Genomic DNA, 24,122 nt, shown 5'->3' with positions numbered 1-24,122 from the left:
CATTTACTATTAAGCAACAGAGGGAACAATGGGTTGAGTGGGAACATCTTGGGCCAACACTTGTGACTAATAACAGTGATGGATTTGCAGCAAGCAGGACTGACAACACTAAATTCGCCTCTAGAAAGTGTTCCATGAATCACTTCAGCACACTGATTAATGCTTGAAAGTGATGACCAGCATTTTGCAATGTCTTTTTCCCAATTCCCTTCTGATAGTCCTAGGAAAGGTAATTTTACTGGCAAATAGAGCTTGCTCACAGTGATCTAATCTGCTCCTAGTGGTGAAGGTGTAGGTCCTCCAACTCCAGAGCCAGTTAAACAAACATTTTTAAGTGTTGAACGAAAAGTTGGGTTAAAAGGGAACAGTTTAAGCAAGCAATGGTCGTTGACCAAAGTGATGGCTTTACAACAAGTAGGGCCAAAGAAGTTAACTCTGCCATTAAAAAGTGAATTCATAACATCTATAAGACACCCTGGTACACCTGAAAGAGATGACCAACATTCCTGTATGTCTTGATTCCCCAGTAAAATCCCTAGTATAGCAGCCTTACTCGTGGTGATTCTGGGGACTTTTCTGTTTCCTTTTAGATGGTTGACCACAAGAGTTATTGAGCAAAGATGGGATTGGAGGGGAACAAATTATAATGCTAAATTGGCCATTGACAAGTGAACCAAAAACTTGAGTAAGACACCCTGGTATGTCTACAAGAGATAACAAACACTGCCCATTTGCTCCTGAAAGTCCCCCAACTCCAAGGTTTGGGAACAATCTAGTTATTTGTGGCAACAATCCAGATATTTGTGACAATTCGAGTATTTGTGACAATCAACTCCCGTTTTCATCCATAGGCCCTTAATTTGATTTTTTCGTCTTCTTTGGCTTACTCGCCTATGGAAAAACTTGGTATTTTTGTCCCCTGCTAGGAGCCATATGGCTCTTGATCTTTGCCTCCAAAACACCTCCTTATGGTGTAACAAGTCATTAACGTCATCTCACACTTGGCTGATCCGATCTAGGTTGTCGCCATAGCCTATGTTGATCAAAGTGATGGCTTTACAACAAGTAGGGCCAAAGAAGTTAACTCTACTATTAAAGAGTGAATTCATGACATCTGTAAGACACCCTGGTACACCCGAAAGAGAAGACCAGCATTCCTGTACGTCTTGATTCCCCGGTAAAATCCCTGGTAAAGCGGCATTACTGGCAGTGATTCCGGAGACCTGTCTGTTTCCTTTAGATGGTTGACCACAAGAGTTATTGAGCAAAGGAGCAAAGATGGGATTGGAGGGGAAAAAATTAGACAAGCAATTTCCCTCAATCTCTGAGATGGCTTTGCAACAAGAGGAACCTATAATGCTGAATTGGCCATTGACAAGTGAACCAAAAACTTGAGTAAGACACCCTGGTATGTCTACAAGAGATGACAAACAAAGCCCATTTGCCCCTGAAAGTCCCCCAGCTCCAAGGTTTGGGAACAATCTAGTTATTTGTGGCAACAATCCAGATATTTGTGACAATCCGGGTATTTGAGGTGATCCAGGTGTTTGTTGCAACTGAGCTAGCCCCGTAGGAACCAACACTGCCAAACATGCATATATCAATATGAAAGCAAAGCTTTGTGATTTATATGCCATGGTACTTATCAAATTGGATAAACTGGTAGTGTGTGTGAGTATAGGTTTATAATTGGTAATGGAGGATGCTTGAGGCTAATGGAAGTGAGAGGATGGGAACTTATATTACCTATCAATGACATAAAAATTGAAACTTGTTTAAGTGTCATTGATGCATTTGTTTAATACTTCAAAATTCGTTCTATTAATACCATCAATGCTAGAAAACTTTCATTAAGATCATGGTAAGTTATAGTTCATTGATGCTGGTCATTTTTCCCAAAGATGTTCTTGAAAATAATGAATTTAATCTTAATAATGATAAAACTGATGAAGGGGTGTTTCAATATAAAGATCAAGGATTTCAAATAAAACTACTTTGGTTGTTGCTACTTTTCCAATTAATCAAACGTAAAAGAGTTGTCAACTTCTAAATTACAATATCCATGATTTTGTGTATATACTATATATAACACACAATAGAATTTTATCGATTAAAATAAAACTCACAGGAGAAATACTCCTCAAAAAAAGAAAATTAGAAACATTTTAATAAATATATTGTAAGTGTTTCGATCCTTTTTCTATTATTATAGTATAGAAATCTTTTACCCAAACTGTATGTGTACTACCAAAAATATATTAATCAAATTTGTGTAAAAGTTTTTGACTGATGAATTACATTTTTTAACCTAACGTACACACTATTGAATTACATTTTTTCTATATTCTTAATACGCATGTCAATTTCATGCTAATCAAATGTTTTTTACTATGTGGTCCAAAAGCTCATTTTTAATGTACAAATTTAATATACAAATTAAGACATAAATTTTGAACAATTAATAGATTAACGTGCTATTGTTCTCCGATCATTTTGAAATTTTACATGCATGAAGGTTATACGGAGAACATGTAATTCAACAATAAATTTATTAAAATTCACATTAAAAAAAAAAAAAAAAATTTAACTCTAGTAACATTACTTAAATTCGCACTTGGTGTAACTTGACAAATTATGCCAATAATAATGTTAATAACAAATATTTTAAATTTTTCTTTGGTTAGTTGCACTTAGGCACCAGACAAGCACCAAAAAAAAAACTAAATTAAGTATCAGTACAAAATTTGTGAATGTTCATTTAATTTAAACACTTGTGAATGTAACTTATGGGATTGTGACCCTCTTTAAATGAATGAAAATAACTTTAAGATTTATAATAAAAATGAAATAATTTAAAAATATTGTTATATATATAGAAATATAAATTCATTTGATGTCCTAATAAAAACATATTTTTTATATATATACACAAAATTTTTGTTTTTAAATATTAGTAATTATGTTTTTTTTTTACTTAAAAATTACACATACTTATTGTTTTTTGAGTGAAAGGAGGGTGTTTGGTCCTTGGCAGACTATTTGTGGCTCATCACTGTATATGCATATTGTATTACAAAAAAAAAAAAAAAAAAAAAATTCAACTCACAATCCATAGGACAGAATATTCATCTTTTTTTTTTTTTTACCCAACATTTATTTTTTACATATATAGTTATAATAATATTTGAAAATTTGTGACTTACGATGCATAATGACTGTTTTTTAATGTCAAGCCAAGACACTAATTGATTTCTTTTTTTGGGTAGCCATAATTCAAACTCAAGTCCAATATTTTAAAACAAAAGACATTATCAATGAAAATAACCAAAACATATTGTTATATTTATTTTTTATTTTGACATTGTACAACCACATTTTATGGAATATCCAATAGATTGATACCATGAAAAAAGTATTCAAACTGCATAAACACATTTTCCTGATTTCAAAATTGTATTTATATAGTCAAAGGACTCATAACTAGGTCTTGATAAATTACATGGTTACCCAACTCACATCCAACTATTTGTTATTTGTTTGTTCCCTTTTCTTTCATTGTTTTAACATTTAGTAATTCAAATATTGAAAATAAAGAGGAACCAAAGTTACCAATTCTTTTCTCAAGATAATTTCAATTTAAAAAAAAAAAAATATATTGTGTTGTCGTTATATTTTCAATATACTATTTTCATATCACGCTTAATTTTTTTTTCTATGACTAGATGATCCTAACATTGTAGCATGAATTAGAACCCAAATGTAAATTCAGAAAAATGAACTTAGCATAATATTTTAAGCATATATATTAAGCCACAATGCCATTTTGCATAACTCATTCTAAAAGAGAGTAAATCACTCAAGTAAATGCAACTTGAACTAAATTCATTCCAAGAATGATGTGCATGCAATGGCTTAAATGCCAACGAAAATTTTATTGATGAATTGAAAATTCTAGAAAAAACACACTGGGAAACACTGGCCTTAATTAAACTCCAAAAAAAAAAAAGACCACATTTTCCTACAATCACCGGCCAACGCATTATTAATATTACTGGAGCCAATGATGAGCCTGTCTTAATTCATAGGCATGATCAAATTCTCCAAGGTTTTGGTGCTGCCCTAGAATTGCGTTCACATTTACTCTTGAGCAACGGAGGGAATAATGGGTTGAGTGAGAACATCTTGGGCCAACACTTGTGACTAATAATAGTGATCGATTTGCAACAAGCAGGACCGACCACACTAAATACACCCTGGGAAAGTGTTCTGTAAATTTCAACAACACACCGATTAATGTTTGAAAGTGATGACCAACATTTTGCAACATCTTTTTCCCAATTCCTGTCTGATAGTCCTGGGAAAGGTAATTTCACTAGAAAATAAAGCTTGCTCGCAGTGATCTGATCTATTCCTAGAGGTGAAGGTGCAGGTTCTCCAACTCCAGAGCCAGTTAAGAAAACGTTTTTAAGTGTTGAAAGAAAAGCGGGGTTAAAAGGGAACAATTTAGGTAAGCAATGGTCACTGACCAAAGTGTTGGCTTTACAACAAGTAGGGCCAAAGAAGTTAACTCTGCCATTAAAGAGTGAATTCATGACATCTGTAAGACACCCTAGTACACCCGAAAGAGAAGACCAGCATTCCTGTACGTCTTAATTCCCCGGTAAAATCCCTAGTAAAGCGGCCTTACTAGCAGTGATTCCGGAGACCTGTCTGTTTCCTTTAGATGGTTGACCACAAGAGTTATTGAGCAAAGGAGCAAAGATGGGATTGGAGGGGAACAAATTAGACAAGCAATTTCCCTCAATCTCTGAGATGGCTTTGCAACAAGAGGAACCTATAATGCTGAATTGACCATTGACAAGTGACCCAAAAACTTGAGTAAGACACCCTGGTATGTCTACAAGAGATGACAAACACTGCCCATTTGCCCCTAAAAGTCCCCCGGCTCCAAGGTTTGGGAACAATCTAGTTATTTGTGGCAACAATCCAGATATTTGTGACAATCCGGGTATTTGAGGTGATCCAGGTGTTTGTTGCAACTGAGCTAGCCCCGTAGGAACCAACACTGCCAAACATGCATATATCAATATGAAAGCAAAGCTTTGTGATTTATATGCCATGGTACTTATCGAATTGGATAAACTGGCTGTGTGTGTGAGTACTGGTTTATAATTGGTAATGGAGGATGCTTGAGGCTAATGGAAGCGAGAGGATGGGAACTTATAGTACCTATCAATGACATAAAAACTGAAACTTTTTTAAGTGTCATTAATGCATCAGTTTAATACTGCAAAATCCATTCTATTAATACCATCAATGCTAGAAAACTTTCATTAAGATCATGGTACGTTTTACATCTTTGATGCTGGTCATTTTTCCCAAAGATATTCTTGAAAATAATGAATTTAATCTTAATAATGATAAAACTGAAGGGTCCTAAAGATGTTCTTGAAAATAACTCTGCCTCCTATATAAGGTGCTTGGGGGGATCCATTTCTCCCTTTTTCCAAATCTTCAAACTTTCAAGAAGCTCCTAAGGTGACTCTTGTCATTATTTTCATAAGTTCTTTTATTCTTAGGTTCTTTTCTCCTCAGCCATGTTTCCATTTCTTTCTTTACAAAAGTTCTTTCCATTCTCCTTAGCCCGCTTAGATGGGTAGGTTTGCCCACTTAGTAGATTCCCCTGTTGGTATGGAAGGGTTTAGGGCCTTGTATCATATTCCCTGGGGTGTCTCCTTGAGGTATTGCCCTATGGGTGAGTGGCATACCCTTAGAAAGGAGGGGGAGGTCGTTATTCCCATGATCGCCTTCATAAAGGGAGAATGAGGCTTCCCATGGGTAGAATGAGTAGGGACTACTTGATCGCCCATAGGATATGCCCTTATTAATGTGTGCGCCTACCTGTTTAGAGTCTTAAGTAGTGTAGACGCTCTCAACGAGCAAATGGAGTTGGGCCTCACCTGGCACGACGTTTTTTGGACGTACGAATGCCATCTACTTGCAGACTTGAGCTATTATCTTAAGTCTAGGTCTTCCGACGTTAGGCTCATTTCGTGTTTCCCCAAATCCAACAAGGGCATGAAAGATGACTTTCTGATTGTCTTAGGTGAATGGCATGACAGTTTTCACTACCCAACCTAGAAGGGAGCACCAGGTGGGGTACCTTAAGTTTAGGTCCTTTAACACGGGAATTAGTTTTGTAGTTTGCTTCTTTCTTCAGTTCTTTAGTAGTTTGTTTCCTTTAAACCGATGACTCATTTTTCTAACTGCGGTTTTACCTCTAGGCTTTTTTTTTGTAGATAAAAGATACGTGGCTCCCAATCTTAACTTTGTCAATGTTCCAGATCTTAACAGAGTGCTGAGATCCATGGCATTCGTGAGCGAGGATAGACAGCTGAGAGCTGTCCACCTTATCCTTGACTTCAAACCCCTGTTTGATAATTTTCAAGACGTGGGCAATGCGATCAGAGCGGGTGATCCTCGACTAGCTCAGATTGTCGTTTTAGTACTCAGGTTCCTACCCTGAGAAGGTATCGTGCAGGTTAAGTTTCCTTCCCATCGTTCTCCTCATGAAGAAATGGTTCCGAGAGAAGAGACAACTTCTTCATGCCTGTCACTTGAGACGGAGATAGACCAATTTCAACTCAAGAAAGAGAGGGAGGAGCAAGGAGAGCCTGTGATTTAGGTCTCGAATTTAAAAGACAAGCTTGACAGATCTTTAGGCGTTCGTGCCTCCAGACTCATCATTGCGCATATAGCCAGAAGTTTGGAAGAAGAAGAAGAAGAAGAAATGCTGCTGGAAAGGAAGGAGGGTCTCTGTGAACTTCTCGTGAGCAGGGCCAAGGGATTGGCACCCAAGGATGCTTCGAGGTCTCAGCTTCCTCCTTCTTCTCCTTCCGCTAACCCCTTTGCTCTTGCCAATCTGAAGAAGAGGAAGAAGGACAAGGAGGTGGTCAATGAGGGGGAGTTGGTCCCTTACAATAAGGGGGTTCCTCCAAAGCTTCCAAAGACGGCCAAAGGCAAGGGAAGGGCTTCCTCAGCCGAGGGTAGGGAGGCTGATCACGTAGCCGAGGTACGCCCTTTGAACTCGGCATGGAACCCTAAGTTGGAATTGGATGGGACTGCTATACCATTGAATTCCACCATCAGGGAGTTCTAGAAAGGGAGCGCCCATTACCTTGCCAATGCCTTAGAGCAGCCTATCTTGTTGTCAAAGGACATGGCTGCTTTGAGAAACTTGAAGTAGCAGGATCTATTTCTATCCCTGAAGAGGGACTTGGCCTTGGTAAGTCTTTCGATACACCTTTCTAACTTCGTGCAAGGTTGTCTTTTTCTTATTTGATAGAAAATTTCTTTTTTGTTTTTGTGCAGGCCATCCAGAAGGTATTTATGACTGAAGAGTGGGTGAAAGATGCCTGAAACGAGGCCAGGCTTGCGGACAATCTTCGCGTAGAGGCCAGCAAGGCTTTAGGCGCTGCCAAGTAGAAGAACAAGGAGATTACTACGAAGCTGACTATTGAGAAGAGGGGGAGGAAGAGTGTTGAGGTTGGCCTCAAGAATGCTAAGACGCAAGCTGAGGAGTAGCATCAAAAGTTCCTCTACATGGAGATAGAGCTTGCCACGGCCAAACAGCAGGTGGTGGACTTGAAGGCAGAGTTGGAAAAGGCTAAGGAGGCTGCTCAGGCGGCTATGGATGCTACAGGGCAGAAGTTCTACGACCTCGGAATGTAGGAGACCAAGACCTGCCTGACTGATGAGTTGGCTGGAGTCTGCAGGGATTACTGCCTCGAGGTGTGGATCGAGGCCTTAAACTTGGCTGGAGCTCTTGCTCCCTCGGAGTGGAGGAAGGCTGAGAATGTGTATTATCCAAAAGACCTCCGGGAAGCTCTTGAAGTAGTTTCGGGCCTTGGAATGGATGCTGCACCTGCTACAATTGCACTTGAGCAGCTTCCAACCACTCAGGCCTCTTTTCCTCCTTCCGAGACCTCCAAAGGGCCTGACAAGACTAGTGACCAAGGCTGGGGGTGGAAGTGGCCAGGGGCAAGGAGGTTAGCCAGGGTAGAACTCGGCCAAAGGATAAGGGGAAAGGCAAGGAAGCTAAAACTCTGCCAGAGACCAAGGGCCTAGAGGCTGATCGAGGCAAGGAAGCTACTCCCAAGATGAAGGAGTCCAAGCTGGTTAATCCTCAAGCTGTGGCCCAGGAGAAGAAGGCCACCTCGGGCAAGGCTGCTGATCCTCCCGTCTCCTAGCCAGCTAGCACAGAAGATCCTCCTCCAGCCAAAGCTTAACTTAGGATTTTTCTTTTTTCTTTTTTAAATTTATTTTTTATAAGTACTTTTCTTTTGTTGTGGCAGTTTTCCATGGTTTATGATGTATCTTTCCTTTTAATTAATGAAAAAACATCAACTTTTGCTTTATGGCAAGTGAACTTTTGTTTTTCTTGCAATATTTATCTCTGATTAGGTGTAGTAACTGTTCTGTCTTTTGCTGAAAGGTTAGATTGATGATGCTTCTAAGGGTGAACACCCATACTTTAAAAAAAAAGCTAATAGTAATGAGTTGTTGTTAATTCAAATAAATTAAGCCCATGTAAATAGTGAGAAAAATAACTATGTGTTGGCACTAAAAATTGTATAACCGATAGGAATATTTAAGTCCTTGGAGACAAACGAAACGCTTAGTAGAAAAAGGGTGTTTGAGGTTTCTCATTTTTAGAGTACCTGATGAATGTACCTTCAAAATCCTTTAACCAGAACCCAAGGTGAGTCCTTGTTTTCTCACGATGATGTTTATGCCGAGGTCCCATCCTTGATGAAATTGCGAAGCATTATTTTACTTAAGGCATGTGGTCTGAGGAACCAGGCATGGCCGAGACTCTTTTTAACACATGGATATTTTCTCAAGAAATATTAATTTACCCAAGGTATGTGGTTCGAGGGGCCAAGCATGACCATAGTTCTGTTTAATACTTAATCAAGAACATTAATTTACCCAAGGTATGTGGTCCGAGGAACTAGGCATAACCAAGATTCTGTTTAATATTCAAACAAGTAACCAAAAATATTAATTTACCCAAAGTATGTAGTCCAAGGAACTAGGCATAACCAATGTTTTGTTTAATATTCAAACAAGTAACCAAGAATATTAATTTACCTAAGGTATGTGGTCCGAGGAATCAGGCATGGCCAAGGTTCTGTTTAATATTCAAACAAGTAACCAAGAATATTAATTTACCCAAGTTATGTGGTCTGAGAAACTAGGCATGACCAAGGTTTTGTTTAATATTCAAACAAGTAACCAAAAATATTAATTTACCCAAGGTATATGGTCCAAGGAGCCAGGCATGACCAAGGTTCTGTTTAATATTCAAACAAGTAAACAAGAATATTAATTTACCCAAGGTATGTGGTCTGAGAAACCAGGCATGACCAAGGTTTTGTTTAATATTCAAACAAGTGATCAACATGACACATAACTTTAACCAAAACGTGGCAGAACTGCCTTTTATTAATAATAATACATTTGCAAGTTATTTACATTCCAAGGGCGTGGTACAACATTTTTGTCTAGATCTTCTAAGAAGTATGCACCTATACTAGCTACCGAGGTGATAAGGTATGGTCTTTCCTAATTGGGTCCTAACTTTCCTCATGTTGGGTTTTTTGCAATACCCACAACCTTTCTTAATACCAAGTCCCTAAGGGCTAACGGTCTTGACTTCACACTTGAGTCATACCCCTGTTTGAGTTTCTGCTGATAATATGCTAATTGAACCATTACATTTTCTCTCCATTCTTCAATCAAATCCAAGCTCTTTGCTAGTAGGTTGTCATTGCTGTCTAGAGCGAATAAGTTTGTCCTTAGCGTTGGGAATCCAGTCTCAAGAGGAATTGCAGCCTTGGCCCCATAAGTCATTGAAAATGGGGTTTCCCCTGTGGACCTACGAGGGGTAGTCTAATATGTCCAAAGAACATGTGGTAGCTCTTCCACCCATTTACCCTTGGCATCATCCAACCTCTTCTTGAGTCCATTCACTATGACTTTATTGACAGCCTCGGCCTGTCCATTCCCTTGTAGATAAGCCGGAGTTGAGTATCTATTTTTGATACTCAAATCACAACAGTACCTTTTGAAAGCTTTGCTATCAAACTGAAGCCCATTATCTGAGACGAGGGTATGAGGAATCCCAAATCAAGTGACAATATTCTTCCACACAAATCTTTTGGTATCCACGTCCCTAATATTTGCTAGTGGCTCCGCTTCAACCCATTTGGTGAAGTAGTCAATGTCGATTAAAAGTCATCTCCTATTTCCTACTGCTTTAGGGAAAGGCCCTACGATATTCAAGCCCCATTGAGTAAAAGGCCAGGGACTAGACAGAGGATTAAGGATGCCCTCTGGCTGATGAATGTTTGGAGCAAATCTCTGGCATTGGTCACACTTCTTCATGTACTCTTGCATATTTGGCCACCAATATCCCTAGGTGAGGGCCCTATGAGACAATGATCTACCTCCTGTATAACTTCCATAAATCCCTTCATATAGCTCTTCCAAGAGTGGTTCTACTGCTTTAGGATAAATGCATAGCAAATACGGTCCAAAAAAAGAGTGCTTGTACAACTTTTGATCTTCGGACAACCAAAACCGATGAGCTTTTCTCTGCATTTTATCGGCTTCCCCCTTCTTCTTGGGCAAGATGTCATCCTTAAGGACCAACACAATAGGATCCATACAACTAGGCCCTACCCTAATTTGATGAATCTTAGTCTTCTCTCTCTCCATCTCAGTGGGTTTACACAAATCCTCAACCAGGATAACCTGAGGTAAACTCTGCACCGAGGAAGTTGTGAGAGTGGAAAAAGAGTCTGTATACGTGTTTCTGCTTTTAGGGATTTGTCGTAAGGTGAAAGACCCGAACCTTGATTGTAGGTGCCTAACTTGATTTAAATACTCTTGCATTCTCGAATCCCTAGCCTCCAATTCTCCTTTCACCTGGCCTATAACCAACCTTGAATATGAGAATAACTCCACTGCTCTTCCTCCCATTTTTTGAACCATAGCCATTCTTGCTAGCAAAGCCTCATACTTGGCCTCATTGTTTGTGGCCAAGAAGCCTAACCTTAGGGATTTCTTAATAATGACCCCTTTAAAGGATACCACAACTAGCCCTACTCCAGATTCCCTTTGATTTGCTACCCCATCAACATACACCTTCCATGATAAAGGCTTTTACAGGGAGACCACACCAACTGATTTTCCATCCATGCATTGCTCTTCCTTGTCCTCTCCCATTGAAGACTCAGTAAATTCAGCCACCAAATCCACAAGGACCTGGCCCTTAATGGAAGTGCGAGACATATATTTGATATCAAAAGCTCCCAGGATTGTTCCCCATTTTGTAATCCTCCATTTGTAGTCAGCTCTCCGAAACAGTGATTGAAGAGGAAGTTGGGTGAGAACCACAACAGTGTGAGCCTAGAAGTAATGAGGGAGTTTCCGTGTAGCATGCACCAATGCCAAAATGGCTTTCTCCAATGGTAGATAACAAACCTCAGCTTCATGTAATGATTTGCTCACATAATAAACTAGTCTCTGCACACCATCATTAACCCATACTAGTACTAAGCTCACTGCATGTGAGGCTATAGCAATGTAAGCAAATAAAACTTCCTCCTCCTTGGGTGGCCGAGAAAGATATTCCTTTAACTGCTAGAAGGCCGAGGCACAATCTTCAGTCCAGTCAAACCCCTTCCACTTATGTAACAATTGGAAAAAGGGCCTGCACCTGTCTGCTGACCACGAATTGAATCGATTCAAAGCAACAGTCATTCTTGTCAACTTCTGGACCTCTTTAGGATTATGAGGAGGCTGTAGTTTATTAATTGCTCTAATCTGATTAGGGTCGACCTCAATTCTGCGATGAGTGACCATATAACCCAGAAACTTGCTAGAGCCGACACCGAAAGAAAACTTAAAAGCATTAAGGCGCAATTTGTGTTTCCTCAGTATCTCAAAAATATTCTCGAGGTCATTTACATGCTCAGACTCTACTTTACTCTTTACCACCATATCATCTATGTAGACCTCAATATTTTTGCCCAGTTAAGGTTCAAATATCCTGGTCATCATCCTTTGATAAGTAGACCCTACATTTTTCAATCCAAAAGACATCACTTTGTAATGATAATTCCTAGTGGACATAACAAAAGCAGTTTTCTCTTGATCATCCAGAGCTAATGGTATATGATGATATCCTTGGAAAGCATCTAAGAAACTCATCCGAGGATGGCCTACGGTTGCATCCACTAATTGATATAATCGAGGTATGGGGAATGGATCCTTAGGGCAAGCTTTATTTAAATTCGTGAAGTCTACACATACTCACCACTTCCCACTTTTCTTCCTCACCATCACTGTATTGGCTAACCACTCAGGGTAAAAAACTTCCTTTATGGCGCCGGCCCATTTAACCTTAACCACATCCTCCTTGACAGCATTAGAATGTTCCTTAGATTAGCGCCGAGGTAGTTGCTTTTTGGGGATGATAGAGGGATTTACGTTTAGATGATGGCAAATAAAATTTGGGTCAACCCTAGGCACTTCGTAAGCACTCCATGCAAACACATCAATATTTCTCCTAAGAAATGCTATCAGGTTTTCCTTCTCCTGAGGAGGCAATTGAACTCCAACCTGGAAGAACTTACCCTCATCATCACTAATGATAACTTTTTCTAACTCCTCACACCTTGCCTCTTTTACCACCACGCCCGTAGACCACACTGGCACCCTTGATTACTATAAACCCTACTCAGCAAAAGTCGAGGACTCACCTCCGATATGATGTCTAATTGCAGCTACCAAGCACTATCTAGCCATAGACTAGCTTCCAACCAACTCCTCAACCTGATCTCCTAACGGATACTTCACCTTCAAGTGCAAGGTGGAAGACACAACCTATAAGATTGAATTTTATCAACCATCTTGTTGGCTTTATTCCGTGCTAAATTTGCTTGTATTTTAGCAATTAGTAACCCTGTATTTAGGTAGGAATCATATAAGAGTAGTGAGTGAGAGAGTATGAAGAAATGCTTAAGATTGTGCAAGGATGCAGAGACTCGCGGCTGAACTCGTGGGTGACTCGCGACTGACAAGCCGCCAAAGTTGGCACACGTGTGAAGCATGCAGGGGAACTGAAGAGTCATGCTAGCTGTTGCACTACAGGACAAAATTCCCAAGCTAGCCAGGCCGTTAGCTCATGGCTTGAACTCGTGACTAGCCTAGTCACAAGGCCAAGTCTCCAGACCACCCTGTTTGGGAAAAACTAACTTTTCACATTCCTTCTCACCCTACTATATATCGACCCTTATACCCACGAAATTGAGAGAGCTTCTAGAGAGAATTTTGAGAGAGAAATCCTAGAGAAAAACAAAATTGACTCATCCACAATCTTCACATAGAGACTCTTCAAATTCCTCTACCATCTTCTTCTCCATTGTTAAATCCTTGAGAGGTACATTACCAAAACATTTTCTCACCATACCCATATTTGTGAGAAGGCCATTTGGTGCTTTGGGAAGCAGTTAAGAAATGACCAATTTCATATTGATTGATGCTATGGTCAAGTAGCGGAATCCGGTAAGCTAAAGAAGAAATAAGTTCGGCGTAACCTCGTTGGAGTAGGAGCTTGGAGGGCTTAGGTACATTGGGTAAATTAAGCTTGGAGATTTTTCTGCTGTTCATGTATCCCAACTACATTCTTTAGTAGATTATTTACCGCTTGGAGGGCGGTGGAGAGGTTTTACGCTGAGGGCTTCAGTTTCCTCTTCGATAACACATCGTGTGTTGTCCTTGTGTTTGCATCTCTCTTCCCTTAATCTTTGCCATTTAATTTCTGTTGTGGATTGATTTTATTTGGTTTAGACTGTTTAGTAATTCTGTATTAAGCTTATGTTCATATTCCGAACATTAATTGTTTGATATTAAGCTTGAATTGGTAATTTGTAAATTGGGGTCTAATCGTTCAAGGTGTTTTATACACTTATTGAACTTTCAATTGGTATCAGAGCGGGTGCACTTGTTGTGGTTTAATTACCTAAGTGCGATCCTTGACCCCTTAGCTATGGATGAAGCTATGGAAAAGGCTATGCTATATTGTGGTTTAAATACTTGTGATAATGACTATATGAGTATGTTTGAAGGGTGTCCTAAAAATGAACTCCTAGAGTTATTAAAAACAAAGAAAAATGCTAGAATGTTTGTTCACATGCTGAAATATTTTGAAAATGAGAATCACATATTACACAATAGTCTATGTGAGTCTAATTCTTTGTTTAAAAAGTATAAAAGAAGAAATAGAATGTTGTGTGATAAGGTTGATAATTTGAAAAAGAGAATTCAATCTAGCAAGAGCATGGAAAATGAAGATAAGTTTCTGTTTGAAGGTCAAGAGTGCTTGTCCCATGCTTGCTTATTTGTGCACACTTCTTTGAAGGTTTTCAATTCATGTTTATGGTATCTTGATAGCGGTTGTTCTCATCACATGACAGGGGATAAATCATTGTTTAAGTCTCTTAAAGAGAAGGTTGGTGACTATGTGACATTTGGTGATGGAAGTCATGCTCAAGTTCTTGGCAAAGGAACTGTTGAGATATCGGGATTACCTCTATTGAAGGATGTCTTATACATCAAAGGGTTGAAGGCGAATCTCTTAAGTATCACTCAAATATGTGATGAAGACTTCCTTGTTCAATTCTCAAAGAAGGGGTGTATAATCATTGATGAAGAAGGGATTCAAGTCTTGAAAGGAAATAGGACTACTGACAATTGCTACGAAGTAGTTCCTACGGCACCAATTTCTTGTAGAAGTGCTCGTGTTGACATGTTGGAACTTTGGCATCACAGATTTGGGCATGCAAGTTTCAAACAAGTAGCTAAAGTATCTAAACTTGAAGCTGTTGAGGGACTTCCAAAGTTTGGAAAGATAGAGAAGACCTTTTGTGGTGCATGCCAAATTAGGAAGCAAACAAAGGCAAGTCACCACAAGGTGAATGTGATCGCCTCTTTACGATGCTTAGAGCTTCTTCATGTTGATCTAATGGGGCCCACAAGAACTGAAAGTCTAGGAGGAAAAAGGTACACTATGGTCATTGTTGATGATTTCTCAAGATACACTTAAGTTGAATTTCTTAGAGAAAAATCAGAAGCGTGTGAGAAATTGAAAATTCTTTGCAAGAGACTACAAAACGAGAAAGGGATTCCTATTGTCAAGATAAGGAGTGATCATGGCAAGGAGTTTGAGAATGCAAGATTTGAGTCATTTTGTGAGAAGAATGGAATCAAAAAGGAATTTTCAACTTCCAAAACTCCTCAACAAAATGGGGTGGTTGAGAAGAAAAATCGGGTGATTCAAGAAATGGCAAGAGTTATGCTACTCAACAAGCAAATTCCTCAAAAGTTTTGGGGAGAAGCCGTGAACACCTCATGTCACATTGGTAATAGAATATTCTTCCGAGTGGGAACAAAGAAGACCGTATACGAAATTTGGAATGAAAAGAAGCCAAAAGTGAAGTACTTCCGAGTATTCGGAAGTAAGTGTTACATTCTCAATGATCGTGAGAACCTTAGGAAGTTTGATGCGAAAAGTGATGAAGGAATCTTCCTTGGGTATTCTACTAATAGCTGGGCATATAGAGTATTCAACAAGAGAACAAAGACTTTAATGGAGTCCATCAATGTGGAAGTTGATGATGCTATAACAAAGGTAGAGATGGTTGATGATGGAGAAGTGCCAAGCTCCAAAGAACTCACAACTGAGGGCGAAGCCCAAGATATTGAAGTTGAAGGACCTACACCGGAAAAGAAATCAACTCCTGTGAACTCAAGATTGGAAGCAAGATCAATGTCTAGAACATCAAGTCCTCTCACTCCTCCATAAGTTCATCCTCCTATCTCCAGGAATGATGAAGTGTCCATCTCAAAGAAGCCATTATGAAGAGTGATAAAAAACCATCCAGGTAGAAACATCATTGGATCTTTAGATGAAGGTCTTCGCCTTAGAAAGAGAAACTACTCTGCATACATGACCATTGCACCTATGCACTCTTCAGATGATTTGAGTGTGTTGGTAGAAGAGCTTGGTGAGCACACTGAATTGGAATCAATGGGGATAGTAAAAGAATCTGATAATAAGGAAGATGAAGTTACAGTGGGACTGTAAGAGACCTATAATTCCCTCATTGAGAAGATCGATGAATATGCAAAAGTGGCTAAGGTAGACATTAAAAAGATGAAAAGGGCAAAGGAAGACTATAGAAGTCTTCTAGTGCGATACAAGGAGACCAAATGTGAAATGGAGACGCTGAATGGAGAGCTGACCAAAGCCTACTCAAAGATAAAATTCCTTGAGCTTGAGGTTGTTCAAGCCAATGCTAAAGTAGAGCGAGTCTCCTCCAAGAAGCTTGATGAAGTGCTTGCTTATCAAAAACCATTCTTCGACAAAAGTGGAATGGGATACACTGGAGAGAGCAGTTCGGCGGTTAATATATCCAAGGAAATGAAGTTTGTGAAAGCTAAGGAACCAGTGGTAGAAACTTCAGTTGTTGAGAAAGTGAAGCCGGAAAAGAAGCCGAATGTGACTGACTAATGATTTTTAACTAAGCCTCGTAACCAATTAACGGTCAAAGGGAAATCTCTCCCAAAGTCACGAAGAGGTTCTAGAACTCAACACTTCTGCCATCATTGTGGAATTACAGGACACATCAGACCAAATTGTCATAAGCTTCAAGCATTGAAGAATTCAAATGCTCAAAGGTCGAGAGGACCAAGACATGGCAAAGGGAATTGGACTGCTGAGCAATCAAAAGGTTAAGAAGGAAATCCCAGAGGGATGTGTTGAAGATGATTGATGCCTTCACTACTTGTTTGGCAAGCTTCACCAGAAGGTTTGAAAGTCACAACGATCGTACCCAATCCTCTAGGGATATCACCCCAAACGCAAGTGTCGTGTGGGTGAAGAAGGGTACACATGCATAAGCATTACAACATGTCCATGCATTAATACTTCCTATGCTTTGTGACTTTGATTGGTTGAGTGCTTTCTGTTATCATTTCAGCATGTGTTGAAAATTTTGCTTGTTTGATTTTTTTTTTTTTTTTTTACTTTGAATGTTTTTACATTGTTTTTTATCAATCTTTTCTAGTTTTTGTGTCAAAAATCCAAAAAATGCATAAAAAGTAGAAAATCAAAAAAGGTTGATCGACATTATTGAGTTTTGTCTCAAAACATGTTTTGCCTTGTACATTTGTACTAATGGCCTTGTGCATTTACGAGCGTAACTTGTTCCTTGTGCACTTATATCATTGTGGAAGAAATCTTGAAATCTATGTGACTGTTGTAAATAGATCTTCAACCTTGTCATGAATGATTAGTGAATGTTTTGTTGATCTTGAGACATGCATAGACTTGTGCCTATATATCTTCCCACTCTTTATTTTATTGTTTTTGCTAAAAGAGCTCACCAAATGTAAATCTCCAAATGAAAAGAGATAATGGACTGCAAAAGCCTGTCGCACATACTAGCATTTGACTAGGAAAAAAGGAAAGCGATCTAAAATAAAGTATATGATGCCCAAAAAGCCAAAGGCTAACTCATCAAAGTGAAATATCAAAAATTTCAGGAATCGATCTCACAATGAGATGTGTTGATTCAAAAAGATCAAATGATATGTTGAACATGGAGCCAAATGAAAAGTTTCAAAGATATTGTACTCAAGTTTATGTGGGAGGTCATATATACATATTTCTATAATTGAGATGGGTCACATTATCTAGTGCTAGTTGTGTATGCCTTGATTGAATTGATCATTGAAGTTTCACATTAGACTAAGGACTATTTTATTTTTGATATCCACACACAACACACATGTCTATGTTCCATAAATGCCATATTCATTCATGTGATTGTACTTAATTAAATGTGTTTTCACATGCTCAATCTTTGTTGATCAATAACAAAAAGATTTTTGAGTTTTTAGTTATTTTTGGAAAGTTTTTTGTTTTTGCAAAAAATTGTCAAAATCTTCAAAAACAGTGTTGCTCTATTCTACTGACTCAGTCGCGGGTTGGTTCAGTCGCATGCCCCAGTCGCAAGCCCACATAGAGATTTTTCGCGACTCATTGGCGGGTCAATGTCCCAGTCGCGAAAAATACTTAGGATATTTTTCAAAATTTGGGTTTTTATGTTTCTTGCGGCTCAGTATGGCGACTTGTTCGCTGGTGAAAGGTCTAGTCGCGAGGGGTACACAGAGATTTTCGCGGCTCACCTCGCGACTCTCTCGCGGGTAGACTTTTCAGTCACGAAAAACACTTAGAAAAATTTTCAAATTTTTGGTTTCTAGGTTTCTCGCGGCTTGTTTTGGCGACTTTTACGCGACTTGGCTCAGTCACGAAAATTGCGTGTTTTGCATATTGAGGGTTATTTTCAAGGTCGTTTTCAAACACTTTTCATTTTTCCCTCATGCATCATTATCACAGTTCATAACTTCATCTCTTGCCCTCTTTTCTCATTGACCCCTTTGTCTATTCGTGTCAAAAAGGGGGAGAGTATACTATTTCTTGTGCACATTTGTAGGGGGAGAAATTCATTTTACTTGTCTTTTTATTACTTGCCATACTTTGAGGGTCTAATGTGTTTTATGCAAGTGTTTCAGGTTGCAGGTATAAATGTTTCAAGTTCATCACAGCTCCTATGATTCATGGTAGGGGGAGTGATATGATAGGGAGAGAAAGAGCGAAAGAGCTCTGTGTTATATTTACTATGTTTTTGCTTTGCTCATAGTTCATGATTATGCTTAGCTATTTAAAATGTTTCTAATTTGTGCCCATGTTGCTTTTGTAAGCTTTTAGGGTTTGTTTCCATGTGCTGTTTGTAGGCTTTTATGATTTGTACCATGCTTTGCAGCCTTTATGTTATGTTGTCTAATACTTCTACCTAAATGTTATGCATTTTCTATTTTTCTTTAAGTATTCTCACTCTTGTACCCTTGTATGATTTTGTTCCTAGATGCATATATTTTATGTATTGTGCATTGGTTAAGTGTTAGGCATGTAAGTGATTTGCATTGAGCTTATTGACTTGTACATCCGGATGTTTATTCCAAGTGTGAATGAGCATTGTGGTCACTATTTTATAGTGATTGCCTGTTTGGTCAAGCCATGGTTTATTTCTTATTCCATTTTGCTTGATCGCATTGTGCTTGTCTCATATGCAATTACAAGTTTTTCTGCATACAATGATGATACTGTGTTGTTATGTTTCAGGATATTCTTGTTCATATGATTCAAGAGCTTATCAGATTCTAGAGTTAGGTATGAGTAAGTTTTGTTCAACTGTTCCCAACTTACATGTTAAGTCTAGAGTTTATTTTAGGGTTTTGTCACGGAATAGCCAAAAGGGGAGATTGTAAGATTGAATTTTATCAACCATATTGTTGGCTTTATTTCGTGCCAAATTTGCTTATATTTTAAAAATTGATAACCCTGTATTTAGGTGGGAATCATGTAAGGGTAGTGAGTGAGAGAGTGTGAAGAAATGCTCAAGATTGTGCAAGGATGCAGAGACTCGCAGCTAGACTCGCGGGTGACTTGCGACTAGCAAGTCGCCAAAGTTGGCACACGTGTGAAGCATGTAGGGGAGCTGAAGAGTCATGCCTGCTGTTGCACTACAGGACAAAATTCCCAGGCTGGCCAAGCAGTTAGCTTGCGGCTTGAACTTGCGACTCAGCCCAGTCGCGAGGCCAAGTCGCCAGATCACCCTGTTTGGGAAAAACTGAATTTTCACATTCCTTTTCACCCTACTATATATAGACCTTTAAACCCACGAAATTGAGAGAGTTTCCAAAGAGAATTTTGAAAGAGAAACCCTAGAGAAAAACAAGATTGACTCATCCACAATCTTCACATAGAGACTCTTCAAATTTCTCTACTCACTTCCTCTCCATTGTTAAATCCTTGAGTGGTACATTACCAAAACCTTTTCTCACCATACCCTTATCTGCGAGAAGGCCATTTGGTGCTTTAGGAAGTAGTTAAGAAAGGACCAATTTCATATTGGTTGATGTTATGGTCAAGTAGCGGAATCCGGTAAGCTAAAGAAGAAATAGGTTCGGAGTAACCTTGTTAGAGTAAGAGCTTGGAGAGCTTAGGTACATTGGGTAGATTAGGCTTGGAGGGTCTTCTGCCGTTCATGTATCCCAACTACATTCTTTAATGGATTATTTACCGCTTCGAGGGCGGCGGAGAGGTTTTAAGCCGAGGGCTTCAGTTTCCTCTTCGATAACACATCGTGTGTTGTCCTTGTGTTTGCATCTCTCTTTCCTTAATCTTTGCCATTTAATTTCTTCTGTGGATGTGATTTTATTTGGTTTAGATTGTTTATCAATTTTGTATTAAGCTTATGTTCATATTCCGCACATTAATTGTTTGATATTAAGCTTGAATTGGTAATTTGTAAATTGGGGTTTAATCGTTCAAGGTGTTTTATACACTTATTGAACTTTCAATTGGTATCAGAGCGGGTGCACTTGCTGTGGTTTAATTTGGCCTTGCCTGAACGAGTAGTCTAATTTGGCCCTTCGGAAAGGTGTTCTTCCCATAAACCTTATCAAAGGGGAGTCATAGCAGGCCAAGTCCTCGGGCCTCAACTTCAACCCCTTAAATAGGTCGGGTACATGATCTCTGCATCGTTGCTATGATCCACCACCACCCTCTTCACATCATACCCTCCAATCCTAAGAGTAACTACTAGGGCATCATCATGTGGTTGCAAGGTTCCAACTTTATCCTCATCGGAAAAGCTCAAAGCTGGTCGGGGCTCCAATCTACTCTTCTTCGAATCAGGGGGCGCATCCTCTGTAGACAGCCAGGCTATAGACATCACCCTGGATGGCTAAGAACCAGTTCTTCCTAGAGCAGTAAGAATGACAGTAATTGTACCTAAAGGTGGTCTTGTTGAAGCATCTCTCTGAGCTCCCGACCTTGCCTAACTACCCTATCCATTAGGTTGATACAGGAATTGCTTCAATTTCCCACTCTTAACCAATTGCTTTAAATGACTCCACAACGTCCTGCAATCTTTTGTAGTATGCCCCCGCTTTTGGTGGTATTGGCAATGAAGGCTCTGGGTACGCCTCATGGGGTCTCCCTCATCTTATTTGGCCATTTAAAGTACGACTCACTCTTAATTTTCTTCCAAGATTTGGTGCACAAGCTCTCGGAACACAGTGCTAACCACCTGAGTAACGGTAGATTCGGATTGCCCAGCAAAATCTATCCGAGGTTGGTTGCTGTTGTATCTATCCAACCTAAAATCCCTTCTGTCCTGTGAGACCACCTTAGCTTTCTCCTTCCCTTGTTGTTGGTCCTCTTCAACCCACTTATACTCGTCAATGCGGTCCATGAGCTAACATACACTCCTAACAGGTTTCCTTGTCAAAGATTTTCTCAAATCATGCTCGGCGGGTAGTCTAATCTTGAAAGTCCTTATAGCCACATCATCGAAGTTCCTATCTATCTCATTAAACATTTCCCAGTACTTGTTGGAATACGTTTTCAGGGTTTCCCATTCTCACATAGTCATAGACAATAAGGAGTCTAAGGGCCGAGGAACTCTACTACAAGTAACAAAACGAGCCCCAAACGCTCTGGTAAGCTCCTTAAAGGAGTTAATAGAACCTTCCTATAGACCATTGAACCATCTCATCGCCACAAGCCCCAAACTAGATGGGAACACCTTGCACATCAAAATCTCATTCTTTGAGTGAACAGTCATTCTCTAATTGAAGTGGCTAACATGTTCCACTGGATCCGTTCTGCCATTATACATGGTGAACGCTGGCTGAGTAAACCACCGAAGGAGCTTCCCACCTTCAATCCTACAGGTAAAAGGAGATTTAGAAATATGGTTAAGAGCCTTGCTTATAACATCGCTGCCCAGACCTTTGCAAGATGAACTCTTATTCCTACACTTATAATGGCGATCCTCATCATACGAAAAAGACACACTGGGAGGAGTCCTTGACCTAGGCTTATAGTTGCCATCCCTATCATCATCTGAAGAAGGGTCAGAGCTTGAAGGAGTCTTTCTCCATTGCTCGCAGCATAACCTCCTCCGCAGACGGTCAATCTCCAATTGCATGCTTTTAGTATTCTCTTCATAAAAGACGTGATTCCTACTTCGAGACTGGCTCCTACTAGTTTGAGTAGTATGTACACTAACTTCATGATCTATCCTACGTTCAAGGTTGAGGAAATGATCTCGGCGTTGGGATCCCACAAACGACACCAATTGTAAGGGCACGTTTTGGATCCTAAGCCCACAAGGTAACAGGGTTAAGGCCCAAAGAGCCCAATATAAAGAATTTTTAGAGAGTGGGCTGAAAACTAAGTTTCAATGAGTTGGAAAACACTCACAATGGATTAAAGATTGAAATAAAACAAAGAAAAATAGGTTTTATGCGAAGAAATCCTTCCTCGGCAAAGTTCGAGGAAAGTAGTTCTTGAGTATATTTTTCTTAGACTTGATTACAATTTCAGTTCTTTGTGCTATAGTATTTTTTCTACAGATTCTTAGATGAACCTCTCCCTATCTCCGGAGGATCTCTTACATTATATAGCATCTTTTGGCTAATCTTGGCCCTCTATTTGTTGATCATGTAAGCCACTACTCGAGAACTTATCCCATTAGACGCTCTCCCAAGTCTTCTGTGAGTTGCAGCAACCAAGACAACATTGTTCAGGGGTCTTCTCCACATAAATGCGGCCAGGGGGTTTGGTGGGGTGTATTAAATGTGGTGGCAGCTACCATCCCTCTAATCACGCCAAGGTTAACCCCCTCTCTAAAACTCTTACTCTACAGTGTGGCCCCCCTGGTAATGTGTCATTGACGTGGCCATGGCTCGCCTCTCTGACCTTATCGTCTGAGTGTATGGTCTCCTCGGAACTGCATTGCCTCGGGTATGACACGTGGCATTATTTCCTTATTCAATTTATGTATCCCACAACTAGTATTAGGCCCGTGCGATGCATGGCTTTATTAAGAATCATATGTAAATTAATGAAAATAAAGAATAATAATTTTTGTAATAAAAATAAAGTAATCGTTTGCTCTATTTTTTTTTTTAAATAAGTAACATTTTATTTTATGTTATATAATGAATGTATATTGCGGAAGATTGAGTTTTTATAAATAAAAAAATCATATAAGTCCAAAATTAATTGAATGGAATACGGTAAATAACTATGCAACTAATATAAAAGGAGATGTTTGAAAAATATAAAGGGAGTTTACATAATTAAAACTCAAGTGCATATTAAAATGAAAAATCCTGAATTCAATAATTAAAAAATAATAATTGAAAGCATATTTACGTAATAATCTCAATGTAATAGTTAAGAATTATGAACAACCCAAATTACTAAACATTAAAAAATAAAAGTAGATAAACTTATGTAAGATTTGAATTTTTGTCTTTGAAAGTGAGGAAGGAGGCACCAAATTTCACCCTATAAAAACAAAATGTGTAAATATAAATTTAAGAAATTTTTTTGAGAAAAAATTTTGATCGAGTGCTTTGAAATCTTAAGGAAACTCCCTGGAAAAATATAATAAAAAACAACATGAATAAAAAAAATTATATATATATATATATATATAATTGGGAATTTATTTTTTGGAGTGAAGAGGGACTGAATTTGAGTGAAAAACAAATAACCCTAAAAAATGATAGAAACTTGGACAAATATTAATGAAAAAAATCATGAATCTGGCTTTATTATTTATAGTGACCTGAAAATCTAAAGATGAGAGTTACGGTATAAAAAAACTATTATCCATAATCATTCCTATATTTATCCAACAAACAAAATTTCAACCATGGTAAACTTTAACCCAAAAAAAAAAAAAAAGTTGGTAAGAAGTTGTTTCTATTTAAAATAATAATTTTAAATTGTGAAGAAGTTGTTATAAGCACCAAAAAGAAAAAAGAAAAAAAAAAGAAGGTATTTATTTAAAATCAAATACCATAAAAATCAAGTTGTTAACGTATAATAAATATCTTATTATCCA

The 24,122-nt window shown here is 38.7% G+C and overlaps 2 protein-coding genes across 2 annotated transcripts; both read right to left on the bottom strand.

The window, feature by feature from the left end:
- Nucleotides 1-995: 995 nt before the first annotated feature.
- Nucleotides 996-1,637, bottom strand: LOC115970307. The gene has a single exon (XM_031089959.1). It carries the CDS (start codon nucleotides 1,635-1,637, stop codon nucleotides 996-998), a length of 642 nt encoding a protein of 213 aa, XP_030945819.1.
- Nucleotides 1,638-4,649: 3,012 nt separating this feature from the next.
- Nucleotides 4,650-5,120, bottom strand: LOC115970306. The gene has a single exon (XM_031089958.1). It carries the CDS (start codon nucleotides 5,118-5,120, stop codon nucleotides 4,650-4,652), a length of 471 nt encoding a protein of 156 aa, XP_030945818.1.
- Nucleotides 5,121-24,122: the final 19,002 nt, after the last annotated feature.

The sequence above is a fragment of the Quercus lobata genome, chromosome 12 (genome assembly GCF_001633185.2).
Source record: "Quercus lobata isolate SW786 chromosome 12, ValleyOak3.0 Primary Assembly, whole genome shotgun sequence".
Classification (NCBI taxonomy): Eukaryota; Viridiplantae; Streptophyta; class Magnoliopsida; order Fagales; family Fagaceae; genus Quercus; species Quercus lobata.
The sequence above is the reverse complement of the archived record's forward strand: the minus strand, read 5'-3'. Positions and strand labels throughout refer to the sequence as shown.

Excerpts from the sequence above, each read along its gene's own strand:
- LOC115970306 (XM_031089958.1), bottom strand. The coding sequence starts at position 5,120 with ATGGCATATAAATCACAAAGCTTTGCTTTCATATTGATATATGCATGT.
- LOC115970307 (XM_031089959.1), bottom strand. The coding sequence starts at position 1,637 with ATGGCATATAAATCACAAAGCTTTGCTTTCATATTGATATATGCATGT.